A 24440-nucleotide genomic window follows, 5' to 3' on the forward strand; every position below is an offset into this window, starting at 1 on the left:
GACTGTGTTTGATTTCTTCAACGATTGTGACAATGCTGTGTTTTTTAATTCAATAAGTCGAAATCTAAGGATGACGTTGTCAGTGAGTGTGAGCAGCTCAGGGGTGGAGATGAGAGCAGCTCTCAGAGCGTGTTATCACATAATAACAGTCCCGGAGCTGTGGACTCGCACCGCAGCTCCTCCAGGAATGGATGCATCGTCAACACAAACTGCAAAACCCCCAAAAAAACCCAGAGGAAACTCGTTTCTACAAACGGCTTTTATTTGTCAAAAAAACCTTCTAGAAAGTAAAAAATAGCATCAGAAACGAACATTTCTTTGGTCGTTGGTTTTTAAAGTCAAAACCAAAAATTTGGGTTAAAAAAACATCAAAAAAGACTTTTAAGTACTAAAGAGTTCAGACACTAAACGCAGGCGCTGGATTCCACCAGAAGCGTTGCTCGAGGGCTTTCTTTCCCCCACCAGAGAGCTTGATATAAAAAGCTATAAATCCACGTTCCAAGACGGTCGGAGGAGTGAAGCTGTCACAGACGGGAGGAGACAGCGGCAGCATGTGAAGCTGCGCAGCGCTGCAGACCACAGGAATGAACTATTTTCGGGGGGGGGGGAGTACGGCGGGACCCAGCCTCCTCCTCACTGAGTGTCCGTGGCTCGGATGTCTGGTTGGCTGCTCGGGCTCTGCGAAGCGTTCCCGGGGGGCCAGGACGAAGGGGTGACCTGGTTGTAGTGGACGTCGCGGGAGCCCAGCCAGGAGTCCCGGGGGAGCAGCGTGTACATGAGGTACACGTTGAGGGCCACCATGGCCAGGAGCGGGAAGACGGTCAGGCCGGAGCCGAAGCCTCGCCAGGAGCCGCAGTCGTACAAGCTGAGCAGGTAGATGATCCTGTGGAGGGAAGAGGGCGGGAGACGTTCAAAACCCCCAGTGACACAACATTGACCAAGGCAAGTTGGAGACCTGGAATGAACCACTGAAGTCTATGTGTGTTTACTTAAGTATATTTTAAAGCCTTTTATCATATTAGAACATGATTTATTTCTGGCAGAAGACGCTCTGTATTTATATCCACTGGCTTTCAACATGTAATTCTTTGTTCTGGAGCCACAAATGGTTGAATAGCATCCATCTTATAATACAAAAATAATTTGACTTTGCTGCACTGGAAAAAAAAGGGCAATTAAAATAAAGAAAAATCAATGAATACAAGATATTTTTTTTGTAGTAAGCAAAAATATATATATAAATAAATATATATATTAAAGTTAATTCTTAATCATGCCTTAAGTCATTTTATTTATGATGTTTGTTATTTTATCGAGCACATCAAATGACTTGGCAGGACATGTGATTTACTATTATTACTAGAAATTAATAAGAACTACATGTAATGCAAGTGAGTCAACTAAAAGTTACGTCAATTATCTCTACAGCTTTTCTTTTTTTTTCTTTCAGATATGTTTATTGAGACATATTCAACAATGTATACATTTTCACACATGTAATATACTTTTTTGTTTTTTAACAGACCAGGGAAATTCAGAAAAAACAGATTATTGTTTCTTTTCCCCCCAATCAGAAAATAAAATAGAAATATAAATAAAAATAAAGATAAATAAGGTAAAGTAATACATTAACTAAAATTAAATAAACAACACACAGATAGCAAACCAAAGGTAGTTTTTTCTTTTGAAATGCAGTGTATACATCAAAAAAGGTTTGAGCATTTGAATTCAATATGAATTTAATATGAATACCCATGTGCTTCCCTCCCTCCCCACCCCTCTACAGCTTTTCTTGATTGCTTTTTTAGAAAGAAAAGAAAATGGATAAGATCGCTGTAATGTTCTTGTTCGTGTGTGTCAAATTACAATAATTTTATTGTATTTATTAATTATTTTATGGCCTAACACAGACAAGCTGATGCCTGAGAGCCACAGCCTTTGACTGTATTAATGTGGCCCCTGTGAGGTCAGAATAAAACTGTTTTAGTATTTTTTAACATCAACATAAATCCAAAAAATGGATAAAGTTTCTTTTTATACAAAAACGTTTTAGTTTTTACACCATTTTTTAAATAATTTACATTAAAGGACAACTTATGTGTTGAGTTGTCGGGCAGTTCCAGCAGTGTATGGGAGGACCACCTACTGACACACAACTGTCTGCAATCTGTCAATAATCCAACCCTTTATATACACAAGACTTTACATGGACCGGCGTTAGCTCGCTTTACAGTTCTACCTGGTACAACAGACTTTCCTCGTTTTCTTGCTTGCTCGTTTGTTTGTTAATTGGTGTTGGATTTTTGATTCCTTGAAATACTTGGGACTATTTCATCAAAGCTTTTTGTTACTCTGTTTTGGTGAGTTCTACTTCGTCATTGAATTTCTCTTTGTTTTCTTTTTGCTTTAGTGGTTCAAGACGCCATCCTGTTTCTGGACTTCCTCCTTTTTTTTGGTTCATTTGGATTCATTAAGATTTGTAGTAGCATGTTTCGTGTGAACTGGACTGTGTTAATTGAAGTCAAATTGATCATTAAAATGTTGTTATTGGATTGTCTTCCACTCCCAACTCTTTTGTTAACAATCCACATAAATATTCCACAAGTGAAGATGAAAAACACATATTTAAAACTCACCTTCCGATGACGAACATGATGGCCAGTATGGGCACCAACTTCATCTCCTCCCGCGGCAGCAGGAAAGTCATCAAGACCAGATTGAGGACGTAGAGGAACAGCAGCTCCAGAGAAGCTTTGACGAACATCTGCTGGATCTTCTGCCGCCCCGATGGCGGCGCCTGCAGGCTCAAGGAGCCACTGCAGAACTGACAGACATGACCCACAATCATAGCTGGAAGAGACACAAGATGAAGAATCTTTAGTGAAATGTAACTGTTTTCATCAAATAATGAATGTAAAATAATTTTACTTTCAGACAATCGTCTTGAAAAGGATAATAAACTCGGTCATGGTTGGGTGACATGAGACTTGAAGCTGGTACCTTCCTTACAATCTCTAGTTCAGCTATGATGCTTCAAACATTCTCACAGAACCGACTGTCAATCAATTTTGAAGAATAATATACTTTGATTTTGAGCCGACAATCTGGCGGCCACATAAAATGAAATGGAGGGCCATATTTGGCTCCCGGGCCATGACTTGGATTTATTCTATCGTTCTTTTTCCCTTATGAGGGCCGCAACGACTAATACTATCTAAAAACTTATGATGTTGCCCCTGTAAGGTCAGAATAAAACTGTTTTAGAGTGTTTTTCTGGAGATTAAATGTTGTTTACCATAACCACACCAACTCTGCTGTGATTGGTCAAGCATCTAGATTTGTCACAGCTTGTCAAAATCCAGGAAGTCTCCACCGCCAAGGGACTCGTTGTATAAACAAAAGGGGGATGGTGATTACAGCTGGCTGAAGGAGGAGTGAAGCCATTATTACGTCATAATGCACTCCGCACTCGTAACCTCTCGTTCGCCCAGATTTCAGACGGTTTATAAAGTAATAAGAGTTTGTGTTTGAGTCTGACATTAGTTGCGCTTTAAGAATCTTCTAAGGCAATATAGTTAATATTAAAATAACATAGAATTAAAGTATTATAAAAATGCCATAATTACACTTACGCAATATCCTTATAGACAACATTTTTCCATTCTATTTTCAGTAGTTATTATATGATGTTTTTACCCAGTTTTAAAGTTTACATGCCAGTGAAATTACTCTCGGAACAAAGACATTCCAAGACAAGGCGGCTAGACGACCCCAAATCCTCTTTATCTGCCTCCCAGGGGGGGGGTTTTGTGCCGCCGTGTTTTCCAGAAAAAACACTCACCGAGCAGGACGGGCAGCGAGGCCACCAGGCAGCAGCAGAGAGTGAAAGTCATGCGTCCACTCAAGTCTGGGAAGTCCGGGGGTTGCAAGGGGACGTGGAAATAGAGTCCGTAGAGGATCCCGGCGGCGCACAGCAGCGAGGCCAGCACCGAGAGGAAAGCGGGAACTCTGCCGCTCTGACAGCATTTGCACCTGCAGCAGCAGCAGCAGCGTCCGTCTCCCGCGACCTCCTCCGTCAGGGGGTCCCCTCCGGCCTCGGGGCTCCACACCGACAGCTCCACACTCTCGGGGGGTCGGCCTATCAGAGGGCGGTGCTCCCCCGCACCCGAGTCCGGACGGGTGGTCTCTGGACTCCATCTGAGCGCGTCAGTGCCGTTGGGAATGTCTCCCTGTGAGGCCGGGGCTGGAGGACTGATGCAGTTTTCCGAGGCGCTTTCCAATTTGTCTGCCGTGATGACGGGACTGGAAAGTGTTTGATCGGGATCTTCTCTGGCGTCTGTCGGGGTCTCCTGTGGGAGGTCATCGTGGGGCTCCACGTGGCAGGAGGTAGAACCTGGGGAAATGAAACTTATTACACTGGATCCACAAATGAAAACAATGATATATTGATACAATGGTTACAGAGCCTTAAAGAACAGATGTTACACAGAAGCTTTACTTGTCAAATACAGGATATTTTGATTCGTCTTTATTGTTATATTTGATTCAAGTGTTCTCTTGTATCACTGTCAACTCATTCTCTGCAAAACCCAAAACGATTTAGTAGTTTACTTAAAGTAGGAAACTATTTTAAGTTTTATTAATCAGGAAAAAGAATGTTGGTAGAGAAACAGCAGTATTTGTTTTAGTAAACCATTTATAAAAAAAACACATTGACTGCTGATGTTTTTTAATACATATTTAGTTTTTAAGATTATCATATAAATACTGTATCACTGTATCACGATGCAGTGTCTGCATTTTGAGAAACCACTAGATGGCGCTGTTTGCTTTATAATCTTTGTTATTGTCATTTTCATCTTCGTCCAAAAAAGTCAAACTTAATAAAAGGAATAAAAGTGTTGACAGTAGACACTGGGAGCTCTCGCTATATCTAGCCGGGGGTGTGTCTTAAATCGTGCACTTCTGCACTTACACTATTTTAAGTGCACAAGAGCGTCTTCGGCGCAGAGAACGGCGTAAACGTCTCGAGAAAACACACATTTTTACCACAAAACAACAACTTTAAAACTTAATTTCAATTGACCAAAAGTGCTGTCAAGTGTCGATGATAGTGTTCCAACAGCTGGTTGCAATCAGCGCTAAAAAGTAGTAGAAGAAGAAGCTGTCGAGTCATTTCCTGTTAGTGTGTAGCAGCAGAGTTTGATTTGAGACCGAACTACTCTGTTAAAATTTGTGCACTGGGCAAGTAAAATGTCCAAAAAGCCAAAATGTCACTCATTTTCTACTCACCCTCATGTCGACTAAGGGTTGTGATTATTTTCAGAGTAATCTGTTCCTTTTTAGAGTTATAGACAAAAATGTTTGTTAGCGACTGGAGCTCAGTTGTCTTTGTCAAAAAAGACCAGAGACAGTAGACAGGAAGTGCTCCCAATATTCACTGAGAGTACTTCCTGTCTGTGTAGCATGTTAGCCTTTTAGCTTCTGCTACAAACAAGCTTAAAATATAGTTTAAAAATAATTCTGGAACAATTCCTCTTGTCAAGGCTTCAATACAAGATGGACGTTACAGACGAACAGTATGGAGGCATTTGGATGTTTTTAAGTGTCTTTTTGGACGAAGACGAAGACAACTGAGCTCCAGTCGCTACATTAAAATGAACAAACATTTTTGTCCATAATTCTAAAAAGTACAGGTTACTCTGAAAATCATCAACCCAAATAAACCCAAAGTATTTCTACTCATGTAGTGAAAACGATGGAGTCAATATAACGCCCCGACTCACCCTTCTGCTGACCCGACGCCGGCGGGGGCCCGAGGGACCGCTGGGAGCCGGTCACAGAGTGAGGGGACGAGTGCAGCTCCTCCACCGAGGACTCGGGGCTGTCGGACACCGGCGCCATGCAGATCTGAGTGTCCAGGTCCAGGAAAGGCGAGAAGGAGAGTCGGGCCGGGTCGATGTCCTGGAGCTGGTTGATGATGTCGCTGATGGACTCCTTCATGCTGTCGAGTTCTTCTGCGTTCTGAACGTCTGTGTTCTGGAGCCTGGAGGTCATAGTCCTGCACCCTGAGGGTGAGACACGGAGACACGTTGAGTCAATTAAAATCCCTTAAAGAATAAGGTAATCCTCAATAAAATGCCATTATTTCGTGTTCCTCCGGGCGGAGTCAGGGCGAGTCCCCGGAGAGTCCACCACAGAACGGTCAACACGAGAGAGAGCGCATTTTTACTTTTGGGAGTTGTTGTGGTTTCCCCCGGAGTTTAAAAACGGAGGTAGAAGAAAGAGCGGAGAAAAACCGCCCGGACAAGAAGCCCGTGGATGACCCGCATCTGCTGAGTCAGCCCTTCTTTTGAAACCTGTAATCTCAGGACAGCTGCAGAGCTCGTTTAGAATCCCTCTCGTTTCATCTGGAGAGGCACAGAGTGCTAGAAATGACAAGTTACACGTGTGCTGATGACTGACCTACTTATTAAACCCGCCGGCCCCGGGGACCGATTTGGAACAATTCGGAAAAATTCCTTTTTTCAATCTTCCTGATAGAACTTTTATTTAAAGTAGTTTGAGCAGGAGCGTAAATGCATCGTAGATACACGTAAATAATCTTATATGGCAGTGGTGGGCATTTAAATTAACCCAGGGGCCACAATTTAAACATGGACTGATGCAAGGTGCCATTGAACAAATATAAAGGGACAAAAATCCTAGGTAAATAAATAAAGCTAAATAGGCTCAAAATATTTACTGATTGTATTTACTTTTTTTTCTCTAAAGTGAAAATACTTTTTAAATATGTATTGAATATTTACTTAAAATTTGAGGGACAATAAATACTCACAGAAATGACTAAAACGGAGGCCAAAAGTCCTAAAGAAAGTAGTCATAATTATAATACTGTAATGAATAAGAATTATAGATCCAAAATAAAAATGGTTAGCTGCTACATGACCTTGTGGCCCCCCCGGGCAGCACTAAAGCACATGTAGGTTTTTATACGGCATCTTGTAATAACAAAATAAATTGCTGTACAGTTTCAAATAAGTAAGAAGGCAAGCTAAGGTTAGCATCAGGTGAGGCAGCTAACGCTAACGACACCTGTTAGCAATTATTATTATTACTTTATTGTTGTTTCTCAGCTATAATTAACCACGGATTCATCAATAACCTGAAGAAGTGTTTACATTTATAAAAAAAATGATGACAATAGAATGTAAAAAGAAATGTAAAAACTGACATTAAATATGCATCTTCTTTTTTTCCTATTATGTACGAGATTACATTAAATACAAAAAAGATAAAAACAAGCTACTGGTTATTGTTGGAATAACTATACTTTACCTTAAGATATCTGTTTTAACAATCGTTATTAATTTGTAGTTGAAATTCTATAATTCTAAAACAACAACAAAAACAGACAAATAAAGTAAATCATAAAGTTTAGCAGTGACTCTGGAAACCAATTTATTTCCAGACGGTTTATTTGATTTGTTTTTCCTGGGAGCCAGACTTTAAATTGACACTCACTATGTTACTGTGGCTCATAAACGGATTATTAAAACAGAACCATTGAGCAATTGAGAAACAATGAGTCCATTTTCCAATTTCACATTGACAAGTTTTAATTTTCCTTTGTTTTGATGAATTATTATGACATAAATTCGTCCATACTTTTTACAATACAATTTTAATAGTTTTTTTTTCAGTCAAATGGAAGATTTTCCTTCCAAATCTTTTTTTTTCTTTTGCCTAAATGTAAAAATAAAACAATGTATTTCATCTTCAGGTTAATCTAGGAATCCAAACAAATGTGGATCACACAGACCATGGTCCAGGAATGTCCAGACCCTCACGTGATGTAAACAGAACAGGGGGAGACCATTTGTAGAGAAGGAATTTTGAGGTGTCACTGAAATTTATAGGCTTTTTTTGAAGGCCTTGTTAGTTTAAAGTGAGCGACTAAAGGGAGTTGAAATAATCCTGCTTGACTTCACCGGAGACAAAGCTTGTTTATCTTTTGCTTTGAATAAATAAAATAAAAATAATAATCCATTTAATTTTATCTGGCAAACTGGCATCATTTGATGGGACGATGTTAGCACTCTTGTTAGCTTCCCAACTTTTATACCATTGTATGCCTGTTTAATAAATAAATAAAATGAATGATAGTGAAGGGCTACATGTTAGCAAACTATATATCTCAATTTTAATTTCCAAATATGTAAGCAAAATGTGTTGTGGCCGATAGTTATCCTGCTATGTTAGCATTGAAGCTAAGCTAAGTATTTCAAATACACTTTTAACTGCATTATTGCAAAATAAACCCAAAAAGATGATGAAAACAGTAAGAAATCAGTAATAATCCTCAGTTATTGATTGACCACCAAGATCTTATCAATCAATTAAAGAGAAACATTTTTATTAATTTTCTTGTGGTTAGCCATGTGGGGAACCCTGGAACATAGACGGATAAATACTCAACACAGACAAAAGTTATAATTTGTCCCTCATAAAATCCTGTTAAATTATATTTTTCCTATAAAGAAAAACAAGCCGCTCCGAAAAAGCCCCTGGTTTGTGAAAAGTTCACAGGCGGAGATATAAAAACGTACACATCCGATAGTTCCAGCTGCTTTTAAAATAATAATAACTTGAAAGTTTCCGACATTAGCGCCAAAATCTGACGTTTTGAGGCTTCAGCTTTTTTAGACTTGTAATTTTCCACATGAATGAATCTCCAGCAGCCGAGCGGCGTCACGTTGCAACAGAGAGTTCGAGACACAAGAGGTTTTAAAAAACACTCCAAAATCATGGTCAAAATAAACCTTAACTAACATTTCGATTACCGAGGATGTGAATTGTCGTACACGTTAACTAGCAAACTAAAATAGCTTTAATTATTCAGAGTGTAATGCTAATGCTAACCACTCCAGTTTGTCATCATTTATTTCTGTACTTGATTCTTTCTCTCGCCACAACAACCTCAGCTGCTCGGTGGTAAAAGAAAGTTTCTGTTTTTGACTCTGAAGTTGAGCACTCAGGGGTAATTTAAATTATTATTATACAAGTTATTTGCATTAGGATTTACTTTTTTTTGCTTCACATTATATCTAAATTAAATGATATTAGTATTTAATCTAGTAATATTTGTTTTTTATCTGTTTATGGTTTAGAAATCACTTTATTCACTAATTTATTACATTTATAGAAATATTTATTGATTCATGATGAGGAAGTAATATAATCCTTTATAGAAAACACATTTTAAGAGTAACTCATGTAAAAATTCTTCTCCTCTCCAAGATGCAGTAAGTCCCTCATCGTTACCATGTTTCTGGGTGAACGAGAGGTTACGAGAGCAGAGTCCATTATGACGTAATAATGGCTTCACTCCTCCTCCAGCCAGCTGTAATCACACCCCACTTTGTTTATACAACAAGTCCCTTGGAAGTGGAGACTTCTGGGGTTTATGACGCGCGGTGACAAACCTTTATTTAAAAATAAAAAAAGAGTCAGGATCTAGATTAGACGTGTGTATTTGGACGTCACAGATGGATTCGTTAAATATTCTTCATATTCAAAACTGCGGCAACTCTGACAGGAATGAACTTAAAACCGTCGTCATAACAACCTCCTCGATCTTCCGGTCGCCTGCACATAACTGGTTTCTCGACGTACATTCCATCATTTTCACTTTCGCTCCCTGGAGTCTCCCCTGCAGGAGAGTTTCTGTGCGACCAGTTCATTGTGAGATTCAACCCCAAGTTTCGGTCCTGACTGAAACCTCCTTTAGCTGAACCGCCACAACAGTAGTAGTGCTACCTTTAGCCGGATAGCATCGTCAAGCTAACGGCTACATCCAGACATGGAAGGACTTGATAAGATTTTCATATAAGGTTTTTGTTATGATTCCTTTAAAAGAGTCAAAGCTCTGCCTACTGGTCCTGGTCACTGATTGGCTCCGCCCAAGTTGCATTCATGTGTTATTACGATATTGGGTTATTATCGGGTCATAACTGAAACAAATGCATGAATGGTTTTACAAATGTGTGCAGAGCTGGGTATAGAAGTCCTTTTGTGGCACCGACTGTAACGCTTCAGTCGTACCGAGTATCGAAAACTTTTTTCAGTAGTTGAACTAAGCTTGGAGTGGAAATTAAACTTTTTACTATTTGTAACGTAGTTTCTTTTGGTTAGAAAATACCTTATAAAATGTGTATCGAAAGAGTTTAGGAACCAATGTCGACGTGAAGATATCGGTAGCATTACCAGTATTCATCAATACCCTATTTATACTGTGACACGCAGATTTAGCATCGATTTAGAAATGTCTATCTTAATTTACAAATGCGTACCTTGATTTACAAATGCATAACTCAATTCACAAATGCGTAACACAATTTACAAAATGCGTAACTCAATATAGAAATGTCTAAATCGATTTAGAAATGTGTAAATCGATTTAGAAATGTGTAAATCGGTTTACAAATGAGAAACTTGATTTACAAATGCGTCACTCGATTTAGAAATGTGTAACTCGATTCACAAATGCGTAACACAATTTACAAAATGCGCAACTCAATTTTGAAATGTGTTACTCGATTTAGAAATGTGTAAATCGATTTACAAATGAGTAACTCGATTTACAAATGCGTCACTCGATTTAGAAATGTGTAACTCGATTTACAAATGTATAAATCGATTTACAAATGAGTAACTCGATTTATAAATGTGTAACTCGATTTACAAATGCGTAACTTGATTTACAAATGCGTAACTCGATTTACAAATGTGTAAATCGATTTAGAAATGTGTAACTCGATTTACAAATGCTTAAGTCGATTTACAAATGTATAAATCGATTTAGAAATGTGTAACTCGATTTACAAATGTGTAACTCGATTTACAAATGTGTAACTCAATATAGAAATGTCTAACTCAATTTAGAAATGTGTAACTTGATTCACAAGTACATAACTAGTTTTCCAAATGCGTTACTCGATTAATAAATGTGAAACACGATTGACAAATACGTGATTGGTTTTCCAAATGGGTGAATAGCTTTAGTAATAAGTAACTTAATGTACAAATGTGTAACACGATTCAGAAGTACTCAACTAGTTTTCCAAATGAGTAACTCGCTTTACAAATGTGTAATTTCAATAAATATGTATACATTTATGATACAAGCTGCTGGCATTAGTGTGTCATCTTTACAAACAATAAATGTAAACATCCTGTTAAACAAACACAAACAACCGTGGCCAGACAGAGACAAAAGTCACGCGTGTAAAGAATGTTTTCGACTATATATTTCAAATTACAAATGCATCAATCGAGTGACACATTTGCCGCTGACTTTACAGACACATGTACATATTTCTACTTTCACTCATTCTTGACAGTTTTGCCTGAGAGAGACCGAGAAACTGCAAGACTTGTTAAAGGAGAGAACAGCATGAGAAAAATGTTAAATACACCAAAACTAATAAACATGGTTTTCTTCTCCTGCATGTCATCCTGTTGTGTCCCGGAACATTACCCTGCAATATTGGAGGGATCACCGTGATCCTGTTCTGCAAGTTCCTAAAGGATTTTTGCTGCGTAAAAAAGAGGCTCATTACAACTGGCTTGTCCAGTTCCCCACAGCAGCAGGACGTGAAAAGAATCTTTATGAAGATAAATGGAGAGAACGAAGTTTTTAGCCGTTTGATAAGTTAAAATAAATCTTAAGAGGACTTCAGAGTTTGTGTTGCAGAAAAGAGTTCGGGTCATTAAAGGGATGTGCAGATGTTTTGAGTTAAGTTAATGAAGATGTTGAAGACCGTAAATGACGTGAACATCGTGCGGCGTTCACGGTCCAGAATGCACGTTCAAAAGTACAGCAAAGGTACAAACAAACACCATAAAGTCTGGGAACTTAAAGATATATCGTGAGAGTTTGATCCGCGGTTTTTTTTTCTTCTTTTCAGTCGGAGGGCAGAAAACGCTGCAGGAGGAGGATGTGGAGACGCGCGGGGGGCCAACGTGCTCCAAACCTCCTCCTCGAGCCCCCCGAGCGACCCTCAAACAAACCTCCTCCTGTCTGCGAGAAAAGTCTCACGAATCCACGGATTCGGAAGCGAGAGACGAGAGAGAAAGTGGAAGAAAAAGTGCAAACTTACTTGTGTGGCCGCCGTGTGTCTGTCGCTCTCCCTCCCCCTCACGCGCTTTTTGTCTCCTCGATCCTCAGCTTGTGAATCAAATTTCAGGAGAAAATACGAGTCTGTTCCTCCGCCCTTTTTTCTCTCTGTCCAGGGTACCATGGCACACACCATATGGAGAGAATAAAGCTGCAGGAAGAGGAGGAGGAGGAGGAGTAGAGGAGGAGAAGAGGCGGAGGAGGAGGAGGAGGAGGAGAAGAGGAGGAGGAGGAGGAGGAGGAGGAGAAGAGGAAGAGGAAGAGGAGGAGAAGAGGAAGAGGAGGATGAGGAGGAGAAGAGGAAGAGGAGGAGGAGGAGAAGAGGAGGAGGAGGAGAAGAAGAGAAGAGGAGAGCAGGAGGAGGAGAGGAAGAGAAGATAAGAGAAGTGGAGAGCAGGAGGAGGAGGAGGAGGAGAAGAGGAAGAGAAGAGGAGGAGAGGAGGAGGAGAAGGGGGAGGAGGAGAAGAGAGGGGGAGAGGAGGAGGAGGAGGAGGAGAGGAAGAGGGGGAGGAGAAGAGGAGGAGGAGGAGGAGGAGAAGAGGAAGAGAAGAGAAGAGGAGAGCAGGAGGAGGAGGAGGAGAAGAGAAGGAGGAGGAGGAGGAGAAGTGCAGGAGGAGAAGGAGAAGAGGAGGAGGAGGGATCTTGCATCATCTGAGATCTTTATCCAAATATTTACTCTAGAAAAAGGCTCTGAGGTTAATGCAGGATGTGACCTCGTTAGACACCATTTAGAATCGTACATGAAGTTTTACATTCAATACAAATACATCACTGACTGATGAGTTTTCCAGGGTGTCCCCTGTCTAACAGATTGGAGCCCCAATAATGGCATTAAAGTTTATTTCTCAGCAAGAGAAGAACATTACTTCGTGATTATACAGGAATGGTTTTCCTTCATCGGTAATCTCACCTTATATTGATTGAGGTTTGGATTTTCTCCTTTTAAAACTTGCTTTTCTACCTGTTCACCATCTATGAGTTCCAGGTGATCATTTATTAATCAAGATTCGCATCTTAACAACTAACTATGCATTCAAAGCTCATGAGGGTCACATTAATCTATAGTCTTGTGCAGATTTGACTTTTATTTTAAACTTCTTCTGGAGGTTTTCACAATAATTACATGTTTATAAAAACGAGATAAACGTGATCCAGGAGGACCTTTATTCAACAAAAAATAATCTTTTGAACAAAAATTTTTTTCAACAATTTAAAGCGACACTGAAAACATCAAGCTCTGACTTTTTGCTATTTATGTATTTATAATTATATTTTAAATGAGCTCTAAAGACAAGCTTTATTTTTCTTTTAAACATAAATAAAATTGTATAAATATCAGACTTCACTTTTTATTTGGAGAATATTTCTTAATCATTTGCTGTTATGTTTGTTTACAAATATTTACTAGTACTTTACTAAGTACTTCTTACGCATGCATTATTAAATGTCCTTTTAAATACCTTTAAACTCGAGGATTTGGCTTAAGATAAGCAGAACCTTAGAACCCTTTGTGTTTAAGCTTTTCCTAATACACTCAATTGAAAACTATATATATATATATATTTATATATATACACACACACATAAAAGAAAAATGTGTTAATTTTAAAATATGGGTTTATGTACTGAGCCAATTCTGGGAAATACTTGCAAACCCGTCATTTTATTTTCAACCCTCATCAAATTATTTTAAAGATTTTAAGATAGTGTATCGATGAAGCTTCATGAAACAGTGTCATTATCTCCTGAGTCCACTAGATGTCACTCTTTGTTCTATAATCTATTGATTTGAAAAGCTATTCTATTGAATCACTTTTAAGCATGAGGGCGCCCCCTACTGTCCTCGGAAAAATATGACACTGCTTCATGAAGCTTCATCGACACATCACTAATTTAAAAAGGCATCGTGAGAAGAGGAGAAGTAGGAGGAAGAAGAGGATGAGGAGCCCCCTACTGTCCTCTGAAAAAGATGACACTGCTTCATGAAGCTTCATCAACACATCACTATTTTAAACAGGCATCTTGATGTTCCCCTTTTTTTGTGAAAATTTTAATTCCTAATTTCAATAATGAATTAAATATAAAAGCCTGCACGAATATAAATGGAAGTTTCACCTGAGAGTGTTTGAACGACGACAAACCATCAGGTTTGACCCACATTTACTCTCACGACCAAAGTGATGCAAATTTCACAAGTTCATGTAAATCTGAAATTCAAATCCCGTTCTGCCGAAGCAAAAATACAACACACACAAACACACACACATCTACCCACAAAAACACTCTCGACATATTAAAAGAAGGAAGAGTCGACGTCTCGTCGTTTCTTTATTGACTTAAAAATAAATCACGTAAACATAAAAGGAATAAGAGGAAAGTATTGTGCAATAAATTACGAGCGAAGGATATTTACACGTTTTCAAGTTTGGTCTCGACGCAGCAGCTCAGAGGAGCAGGTGAGGGAGAAGGTGAGCCGATGATGAGCAGCCATCTTTTTTTTTTTTTTTTAAATGACACCAGGAAACTCTGGGATGTTTTGTGGAGAATGAGGAGAAGAACACGGCGAGTGACGTCAGTCCTCCGACAGCAGCCTGTGGAAGTGATCCTTCCTCTTCTTCAGCACCTCCCGAAAGTCCTCCTGAAACAACAACGGCGAGGGTGGACGTTGAGACGGGGCAGGAAGAGAGGACGGCAGATGTGGACGGAGATACGAGGATGACCTGCGGCCGCTTGGAGAAGGGAAATCATGGGCTGGAACTTTTTCGAAGGGGTGTCTGTCGTTCACCGTTCTGACATCACTCTTTTTTTTTCAGAAAACTCTCATTTATGAGGCTTGTTAAGATAAAATAAATCATATTTTAAAGTGTCCTTCAAAGCTTTTCTGAGGTGTTTCAAGGAGAAGCGGTCAAACAGGTGAGTCTGAAGATTTGAACCCAACGTTACTATATTTGCGCTTGATGGATCTACTGACTCCTTTAAGAAACATCTTAAGACGTTTCTATTTGTTCAGGCTTTTCCTTAAATTTTCTGGAACTCCTGTTGTATTATCAGTTTTATCTTGATCTTTAAAGTATATACTTTATTGAATATTGTTTTGATTGTTTAAGCGCTTTGTGACCCTGGTCTGGAAAAGCGCTATACAAATAATAAATACTTACTTACTTATAATTCAGTTTTCTCCAGATCTTCTTGGCTCAAGGTCATTGACGCTGGATTGTCTAGACTTTGATCTCGTGAACATCGAAGCTGTTTTTTCTCTCCAGCCGACCAGCAAATATGCATTTTTACTTCCAGTCCGTGAGAGGCAGGTGGTCATAATGTTATGCCTCGTAATGAACTGATCTCCTCAGTGTGAGGAGTATAAAAGCTGATGGATGTGTGAGACTCACCGCCGCCGACAGTTTCTCCATGTAAGGGATCAGCTTCTGGAGCTCCCGGTCGTCCGATTCCCCGGACCAGCTCTTGATGGGGATCGTGTTCATCAGCTGCACGTAAACAAGGCCTTCGTGTCAACACTGGAGGAGGAGGAGGAGGAGGTCCGCTGGGAGGGTGCTTACGTGGTAGGGGTACGTGTGCGGGGAGTCGTCCAGGACCACCGTCTTGGCCAGGTCCCGGTTGATCACGCTCAGGTCCTTGATGTAGTGTCCCAGGACGCAGGCGCAGTCGTCCTGATACAGCCGGTGACTGCAATGGAAGGACATTGAAAATCTCTCCTGGTGAAAATCGAGCGGCTTCAGAACAAACACATGTAACCAAAGCTTCCAACTAGTGATGTGTCGATGAAGCTTCATGAAGCAGTGTCATATTTTTCGGAGGACAGTAGGGGGCGCCCTCAGCTTAAAAATGAAGTGAGGTTACAATAGAATAGCTTTTCAAAGCAATAGATTATGGAGAAAAGAGTGACATCTAGTGGACTCAGGAAATAATAACACTGTTTCATGAAGCTTCATCGACATCACTTCTTCTAACCGTGGCGTAACCAGGTACACTATGATATGCCATCCTTCCATCACAGTTGCACGGTAGAACTACTATAGCTTAATTCAAACACCTCCAACAATCCCTTCCTACAGTCGGACAAAAAAGCAGTTATTCTTGTAGACTCACTTCAAATAACTACTAAATCATAGCCAACATATGTGTTATTTTTGTTTTACTTACTGTCTTTGACCTAATTTAATGTGGTACATGGCACTGAATCTGTCAAAATGATGATAAACTTCACACTGAGACTAACTGTAGTAATAATACTTTCTGTTAGTGTTAGTGATGTGTCGATGAAGCTTCATGAAACAGTGTCATTATCTCCTGAGTCCACTAGATGTCACTCTTTGCTCTATAATCCATTGCTTTGAAAAGCTATTCTATTGAAACCTCACATCATTTTTAAGCTGATGGCGCCCCCTACTGTCCTCTGAAAAATATGACACTGTTTCATGAAGCTTCATCGACACGTCACTACTTGTAGTATAACTTCGTCACTCCATAGTGAGGAGTCTCTATATTTTTTAAGTATTTACTAATATTTTAAACCCTTAATAAGTACAATAAATGCAAATTAAATATTTGTCGTATCAACAATCGTTCGTAGAGCTTGTGAGTCGTCGCAGGCACGTTTATATTTTTGAAATAATGAACGCGAGACAAAAAAACGTATCAGGGTTTTTGATTTTTATAAACGTTTATGATTTGTTGCCCGAGTAACCGTTTACATGTGTAGATGTCGACACCTCTAGTAGCTAGCATAGCCTGGCTAATAACCATCAAGCATCACTGTCAGATGGTGCGTTTAAGGACTCATTTATTTACTAATTTTGGCAAAAAAACTAGCCAAAGAGGCTTGTTCTTTAAAAAAAAAGTTATTTATTTTCATTTAGACCTTCGCACTTGAATTTGTGTGATACTTATAATTATTTGTTATTTAAGGCGTGTTATGCAGTTCTGTGTTATCTAGTTCAAAAGTTAATATATGATTCCAATCAATGTATTAATTTAATATTATCATACTCAAATGTTGTGTTGGTCAAACTATACAATGACTTGTAGAATAGTAGTTAGACTGAATGGCAATATTGGTTAAATCATTTAAAAAATGTTATCCAAACATCTAATACCGATTGAAGTCGTTTGCCTCCCCCACTGTTAAAACTGTTGTGAAAACTCAAGCGTCTCCTGCCGCAACACTCACTAACAAATCACAAGTGGATGATGTTTTGGGCGACTCACCGAAACAGTTTCTTCTTTGGGTCCAGGATGTCCAGGATCTTCTCTGCGTACTCCTTCTTAGCACAAGTGTACACGAACAGCTGGAAAAACAACAACTGGAGCGTCAATGCAGCGACACAACAGTGACACAAAAGTACTTCTAGCACATGTATTGAGAATGAAAACAATATTTTCACGTAAAAAAAACCACGAGATTGTCCCTCACCTCGTAGACTTTGGCCACAGACTTCAGGAACTCCATCAGATGAGGTCGCAGGATCATGTAGGCCTGTTGGTGGCGCAACAAGTGAGCTTCAAGACACACAAGTGAAAACAACTGAACCTTTTTTTTAAAGGTCTCACCTTGTACTGATAATCCTGGAACTTGGTGTGAAAAGTGTATTCTGCGTCTTCCAGCAGGTTCAGTGAGCTTAACATGAGCGTCTTCTCCTGGAAGACAACACGCCACTTTCAGTTCATTAAATATCGTTTTAGGAAAACATGTTTCAACACTGATGCAGGGGTCTCCAAACAGTTGTGCAGGCTTTTGTTCCGACCGATCGAGCGCATGCACAGAAACAACAATTAGCCGTCAGCTGAAACAAGTTACACCTGACCGTCAACTGATGACACTCCTAAAATCCTGACTCGGTTAAAACAAGTCCTCTTGGTCGGTTGGAACAAAAACCTGCACCCAGTGCAGCCCTTTGTGGAACAGTTTGAAGACCCCTGGTCTACAGATTTAGTGGCCTTTCCTCATAGCGCCCTCAGGTGGACATTGAAGGTTCTTAAAGTTTGTGTTTTAAGTGTGTTAAATAGATGTTGGACTCTATTGTATCATCAGTGTGTGTTTGTACAAAACTCTTTTCATTGAAATATTAACATTACAAAATGATCTTAAGCCCCGCCCACTGAAAACACTGTTTTTCTGGAGATTAAATCTTGTTCACCATAACCACTCTGATGACATGAAGGTTTGTCACTGCATGTCATCAGTCCAGAAAGTCTCCACCTCCAGGGGAATAAACAAAGTGGGGCATGATTACAGCTGGCTGGAGGAGGAGTGAAGCCATTATTACGTCATAATGGACTCCGCTCTCGTAACCTCTCGTTCGCCCAGATTTCAGACAAACTTTATAAAGTAACAAGTTGAAAACATGGTCATGATGTGGGAAGACATCAACATTTGAAAACATGAGAGTCAGTTGGTGTTTTCTTGATCCTTTTAGTGTGTGTATTTATTATTATTATTATCTTTTAGTATATATTATATATATATATATTTTTTTATTACTTATTGTTTAAGCGCTTTGTGACTCTGGTGTAGAAAAGCGCTCTATAAATATTAATTACTTACATTCGTTGCCCATTAAATGTACATAAACACAACCCAGCACGTGACATCTTGTTGGACTCACCAGGTCGATGACCAGAGTGGCCTCTGGTGTGCTCCTGGTCTTGGGGGCGATGTCCCGAAGTCTGGGCGGACAGTGCTGGGACTGGGTTGGAATGTTTTTCATGAAGTTGAAGCTACAGCAAAATGACAACAGAAGAAGTGACATGAGTAAGATGTATCTTTAAAACATACAAGACGGTTTGTGTTTCGTAAACTCACGGACTGAAGACGTCATCGTCGTCGTCTCCGACCAGGAGGTCGACGGAGCCGTAACCGAAAACTCCCTGCTCGGGACTCATTAGGATGTTGCTTCCCGGACTTTTACACTTGATATCTGGAGGAGAAAAATGAAGACAGATGCTACTGTACTTAAGAAAGAATCTGATAGTCCTACGTTGTTTACCGTGAGACTTATGCCAGAAGGAGTTTCTTTATGGCACAGGATCTAAACTTCAATTAAATTAACTGCTTCAAAGCGTCGAGCCCCCCCCCCCCACTGTTCTTCCCACACAAGAGCAGGAAACCATGTGATGTACTACTATGCACAGTAAATGCACATGTGACCTTGACCAAGTTTTTAAAAAATCTTCATGAGTATATATCACTGTCATAACTCTCGGTGTTTGTTGGACTCACTCTCTTTGGTCGGTGTGAGAAACCGCACGATGGGCGAGAAGAGGCTTCTGGGCGTGGTGTTGCGAGGGGTCGTCGGGTCAATCTCAGACAGAACATGCGAGCGACGCAGGATGGATTTGGTTGGTGTATTGAAGGCTGAACGAGGGAAGAAGATTGTGGGTCAGTAATTATTCACAGTTATCGTTCGTTAAAGCGGCGCAATGTAGGATTCCCAATATAGTTTCTGGCGACCCCGTGTGTCAGAAAAGTGCAACTGCGATGCTGTAAAAAATAATGTGCCACTTGGTAATCGAGCAAGAAAACATGCTTACAAATAGAGGGTTTTGTGTCGGTTTCTTGTGTAATTAGTCATCATGGGGACACACAAAGACAAAGTTGTGTAGTGAAAAGCATAACTAAAATATCTAGAATTGTCCTGCAAGATTCATGAAAGTTCAAAATTACAAACAAATCATTACAGAAAAGAAATGATGTCAAAAGGTATTGTTATAAATGTGTTTTTTAAGTCAATTTAGAATTTATTTTTATTGGCAATAAACCCATGAGTTAAAGCCATTTTATTTCTGAATCAGAAATATTTAACGTTGTTGCCAGTGTTGTGAAAACAAAATGGGATTTTTGTTGTTTGTTTGTTGTTCAGTTTAAACCATCCTACAATAATAATAATAATAATAATAATGCATGTATTGATCCTGAGGGATCAATAAAGTTCTACCTAACCTAATATACATTTGTTGGATCGACTAATAACAGGAAATACCCATTAAAGTGGGATGTGAAAAAGAACTGTTAAATGTAATATTCAAATATTTCAACTGTGCAATAAATGATCATTTTACTTAATTAAAAATACCTATACTATAGTTACATCTGTGTTTTATTAAGTGAAAATAAAAGCTAGTAAAAAGAAATATAGATACACGTTACCGACACATGCATGTTAATCTTATTTAAATTCTCATTTAAAGAAATCTTTACTTTCGTCCCCATTCCAGGCTTCTTTTTTGCATGACTCAAAGTTAATCTAGTATTTCGGTTGTTTGGTCGAACATTATGGTGTTTGTATGCAACATACCAATAACTCCTCTTCTCACTGTAATGTGAAAAGTCAAATCGTAAAAAAAACAAAACAATTGCATCAAATTCCGTTGAAGAAAACCCATAAATGAAGCGTTACCTATCTCGCCGTCATCCACTGCAAGTGCTCTCTTCATCGGCCTCCCTCGACCACGAAGCAGGGGCCGCCTCACCATGGTGGGAATGTCGGCATCGGAGGGATGAGATTTGTTCTCCACCGCCTTTGCAGGCTGATCAACAACAATAAAAGGATGTTTTTAATACATACAAAGTAACAAATAACATCATGATTCAGCTGCATCAAGTCATCAAAATAGATCACCTTAAGGCCATAGACGTTCCCATGTCTGCACTTGTATAAAACACATGAAAATAAGTTGTAATTTCACTTTTCTTACAGTATTATGATCCTTTCAGATTAAAAAATGTTTTCTTTCTTGCCCAAAAACACAATTGCTCATATACTTAGTTACTGAAAATGTAAAAGTTGTAAGATAAAGAATCCCACTACTCCAATCTGACATGTTAATTTATGTACATGATTGAATTCCCTTGAGTGTATGTAAATGTTTTTCTAACAAGGTGATCAAGTACTTCTTTAATGAGCAAAACAATGGTAATGGTAATGGTTCTAATCTGATCAGCCCGAGCTGAAAACTACGCGACTACCTGAATGCTGTATCCCTGCTGCGTTTTGAACCGAGCCAAAATAATAATTTACCGAGTTCAATTTAAAAGCTACATTTAATGATGTTACCGTCTCAGGTCCGATGATTTAAACAATAGCAGACCTTTCTGAATGATTGTAAACATGTTGGGTTTATTATCTTTTAATTTCATGACAGCAATGATGCTGAAACAAACCTTACAGTCATCACTACCACCACCTGCCTTAGACAACAGAGAAAAATAACCAGTTTAACCAACAATAAAACTGAAATAGCTTTCAGTAAACGGCCATTTAGAAACGAAAGGGCATGTGAAACGATTCAAATAAAAACACAACTCTAGCCTCTAGCGGACTTGAATGGCAAACAGGCAAGCCAGCGTTGACCTACTTACAGGGACTCCATCTCACTCGTAACAAGACTGTCTGTCTAATGCAAGGCTGCCTCGCAGCACGCAACGCTGTTGAACTCACATGCACGTCTGCGGCCTCAACCAAACCAGGTCGGCGGTCATGTTTGAACGCACACAGTCTACGGCGGCAGGGAAAAGAAGGACCAGAATTAGGAACTATGCGTGCTAAGGACGTCGTAGTGGTTTTGTATTAGTTTTATTTATTTATTTATAATAATATGGTCGAAGAGAAAACTTTGGATTTTTCAACGCACAATCTTGACAAGAGGCACGTCCGAAAAGATAATGAACTGAAACGTGTCGATAGGGGGATGGTTGTGGTCTCTCAGGAAGATACAACACGTTTCTATCAACTGCCACAGTCTCACTCTATAGTAATAGAATCAAAACTTTTGAGTACGTTTCACCAAATACACATTTGTTTTGAGTCATTTTGCCATAGTGGTGAGGAGTGTCACAAAACTTTGAATCTAAGCAACAACATGATCAAAGTTATATCTGCAAAAGGAATGACAACCATTCCTTGGTAAACAAGTTGCTGAGGTTTTTTTGCCTATCATTTGTGAAAGAGTCTGGAGTCAAGACTGAAAAACATCTTGTCCAGCTGTTGTTTAGTCTCGCTCGTGGTCAAGACCAACTGATACAGCTCCGCATTGACAAGCACCTGGCACGCATCCCGCCTTCGCACAACACGTACGATAATCAAACCTGTTCTTCGTCTGTGTGAACCAAGATCGGCCCAGAATGCTACAAGAATTACAGTCACTCTGGGCTCACAAGCTCAGGCTTTCACCCTGTGAGGTCTGAGCCGAGAGTTGTTGTTTTTTGAAAACACAATAAACTGATAAAATCTACTTCTTTTAACCGTCTAATCCCTTCGCTAGTTTCTCTTGAAATGCTGCTTGCCTGGTCTTCAGACCTGGGTCTGGACATTCTGGAACTACAAAAAAAATGGACAGTGGATTCTTGTAGGCTTCTTAACAATGTCTCCTTTTATCTACAAATTGAACATGTTTTAAAGGACAATTAAAGTGTTGATTTAAATGTGTCTCAAATACTGTAAGTGTTGGACTCTATTGTACCATCAGTGTCTGTTTGTACAAAACTATTTTAATTTAAACATTGACATTAGAAAATGACCTTAAGCTCCTTTAACTGAAACACAGTTTTACATAATCAATCCCGGAAGTCTCCACCTCCAAGGGACTCGTTGTACACGTCAGAATGGACTCGGCTCTCGTAACCTCTTATTCGCCCAGATTTCAGAGTAACTTTATAAAGTTTAAAACATGGTCATGATGAGGGTCTTACTGTATCTTTGAAAGAATGACATTTAACATTTGAAAACATGTGAGTGATTGATGAGAGTTTTCACATGAGTTGACCTTTAACATTAAACAATAAAACATACAAACAAACTCAGTGGTAGCAGACATGTATGATGGCAGTTCACACGTGTTTTAATACTAAAAACACACACATATGTGTCTATACTTACTATACCTACAGTATAACAAATATAATCAAAGGAGATTAAAGACGTCATAACAACACCGTCGTTATTATGATTCGGTGAACACGTCACGAAGAAACGGAATCGACGTATATGTTCTGTTCAACTGTTCATATCGATCCGTATCGATGTCCATCGATGATGGAATGTCTACGGTAAACATTGTGTAACCGATCGATCAAGTATTCGTACAACTTATTCAGCTCAACAGTTAGCACTTAGCAGCTAATGCTAACAGTGGATAGCTAACCAAAACAATAACCAAAGACAGCAGATTTAGACGTGTTAGCGAGGACTGAGCGACTGTTATCTTCAGGAGCGATAATAAAGGAATATAGCGACGAATAATCCGAGTCTTACCTGTTCAGGTGAAGGACTTTTAGCCACAGACAAGCGTGTTCTTCTGGGTGTAGCTTTGCCCGGCGACGCGCGGCCTCTTCCTGGCGTTTCCAGGAGAGTCGCCTTTATTTTCTGAGATCTGAGCCTCATTTTAAGCTTTTAAAATCGATTATAATCATCCAGAAAAGGGTTTCGAGTTTAACACGCTGGGGTTTTTTGGCGATGTTGTTTTTCAAAGTCCGCTCAGTCGCCGCTGGAAACAGTGAAGCACCGCCCCGCTTGTCCGCGCTCACTCCGGAACCATCAAGCGTGTTTAAGTGTAGCTGCGGGCGATAGGTTCGCTGATGGTGACGCTGATGGGGGGCGGTGTCTAGAACCTAACGTGACCAGGAGGTCACGTTGTAACCCAAAATAAATAAATAAAATAAATAAATAATAACGAAAAACAACATGGATGTGGGTCAACAAATCTTTGTTTATAACTCATTATAAAATGCATTTGCGTACAATACTGTATCGATATTTAACAGTAAGTTGTTTTTTTGTGTGTGCAATATTTTTTATTTTTGCTTTTCAAATCACATATTGAATTTTATTTAATGGTTTATATTTGGATCACGTGTATGTAAAATAAAACAATTCTAATTTTAGTTCAAATTTTACTCATTTTCTACTCAACTTAATGTCGACTTAGGGTTGGCATTATTTTCAAAAATAATCTGTTTACTTTATAGAGAAAAATGTTTGTTCATTTTACTGTAGTTGGACATTAGGGTTGGCATTATTTTCAAAATAATCTGTTCCTTTTATAGAGAAAAATGTTTGTTCATTTTAATGTAGGGACTGGATAATGTCAAAGAAGCAGTGAAATCCTGCGAGATCCCTGCGTTGACTAAGGATGAGAGGATACATTCGACTCTAGCAGCTTTTAAAGCTGATGTTTTTGGATATATTTTCGTTTCGAAATAAGTGAAAATGACGATTCATGACCATTCATGTGGTCTGTAAATTCTGCA

The 24440-nt window shown here is 39.3% G+C and overlaps 2 protein-coding genes across 2 annotated transcripts; both read right to left on the bottom strand.

Annotated features, from left to right (window-relative positions):
* Positions 1-256: 256 nt before the first annotated feature.
* On the bottom strand, positions 257-12288 carry LOC148085283 (transmembrane protein 79-like). The gene is made up of 5 exons (XM_087782436.1): positions 12162-12288; positions 5787-6068; positions 3842-4393; positions 2637-2850; positions 257-883 (listed from the first exon to the last, which is right to left on the bottom strand). Exons 2-5 carry the CDS (start codon positions 6055-6057, stop codon positions 634-636), a joined length of 1287 nt encoding a protein of 428 aa, XP_087638562.1. The 5' UTR covers positions 6058-6068; positions 12162-12288; the 3' UTR covers positions 257-633.
* Positions 12289-14493: 2205 nt separating this feature from the next.
* Positions 14494-23717, bottom strand: ctdspl3 (CTD (carboxy-terminal domain, RNA polymerase II, polypeptide A) small phosphatase like 3). The gene is made up of 11 exons (XM_087782449.1): positions 23446-23717; positions 20593-20722; positions 19416-19550; positions 18999-19113; positions 18802-18913; positions 17747-17833; positions 17610-17672; positions 17405-17484; positions 15736-15862; positions 15568-15663; positions 14494-14816 (listed from the first exon to the last, which is right to left on the bottom strand). Exons 1-11 carry the CDS (start codon positions 23572-23574, stop codon positions 14751-14753), a joined length of 1140 nt encoding a protein of 379 aa, XP_087638575.1. The 5' UTR covers positions 23575-23717; the 3' UTR covers positions 14494-14750.
* Between the last annotated feature and the right edge of the window lie 723 nt (positions 23718-24440).

This window comes from Callionymus lyra, chromosome 2, assembly GCF_982586985.1.
Source record: "Callionymus lyra chromosome 2, fCalLyr1.hap1.1, whole genome shotgun sequence".
In the NCBI taxonomy this organism is placed as follows: Eukaryota; Metazoa; Chordata; class Actinopteri; order Syngnathiformes; family Callionymidae; genus Callionymus; species Callionymus lyra.

Excerpts from the sequence above, each read along its gene's own strand:
- LOC148085283 (XM_087782436.1), bottom strand. The coding sequence starts at position 6,057 with ATGACCTCCAGGCTCCAGAACACAGACGTTCAGAACGCAGAAGAACTC. Across the intron at positions 4,394-5,786 it reads GGCGTCGGGTCAGCAGAAGG|GTTCTACCTCCTGCCACGTG; the intron begins GTGAGTCGGGGC and ends TCATTTCCCCAG. Across the intron at positions 2,851-3,841 it reads CTCGCTGCCCGTCCTGCTCG|CTATGATTGTGGGTCATGTC; the intron begins GTGAGTGTTTTT and ends TGTCTCTTCCAG.
- ctdspl3 (XM_087782449.1), bottom strand. The coding sequence starts at position 23,574 with ATGAGGCTCAGATCTCAGAAAATAAAGGCGACTCTCCTGGAAACGCCA. Across the intron at positions 15,863-17,404 it reads CCAAAGAAGAAACTGTTTCG|TCACCGGCTGTATCAGGACG; the intron begins GTGAGTCGCCCA and ends CTTCCATTGCAG. Across the intron at positions 15,664-15,735 it reads CGCACACGTACCCCTACCAC|CTGATGAACACGATCCCCAT; the intron begins GTAAGCACCCTC and ends GTTTACGTGCAG.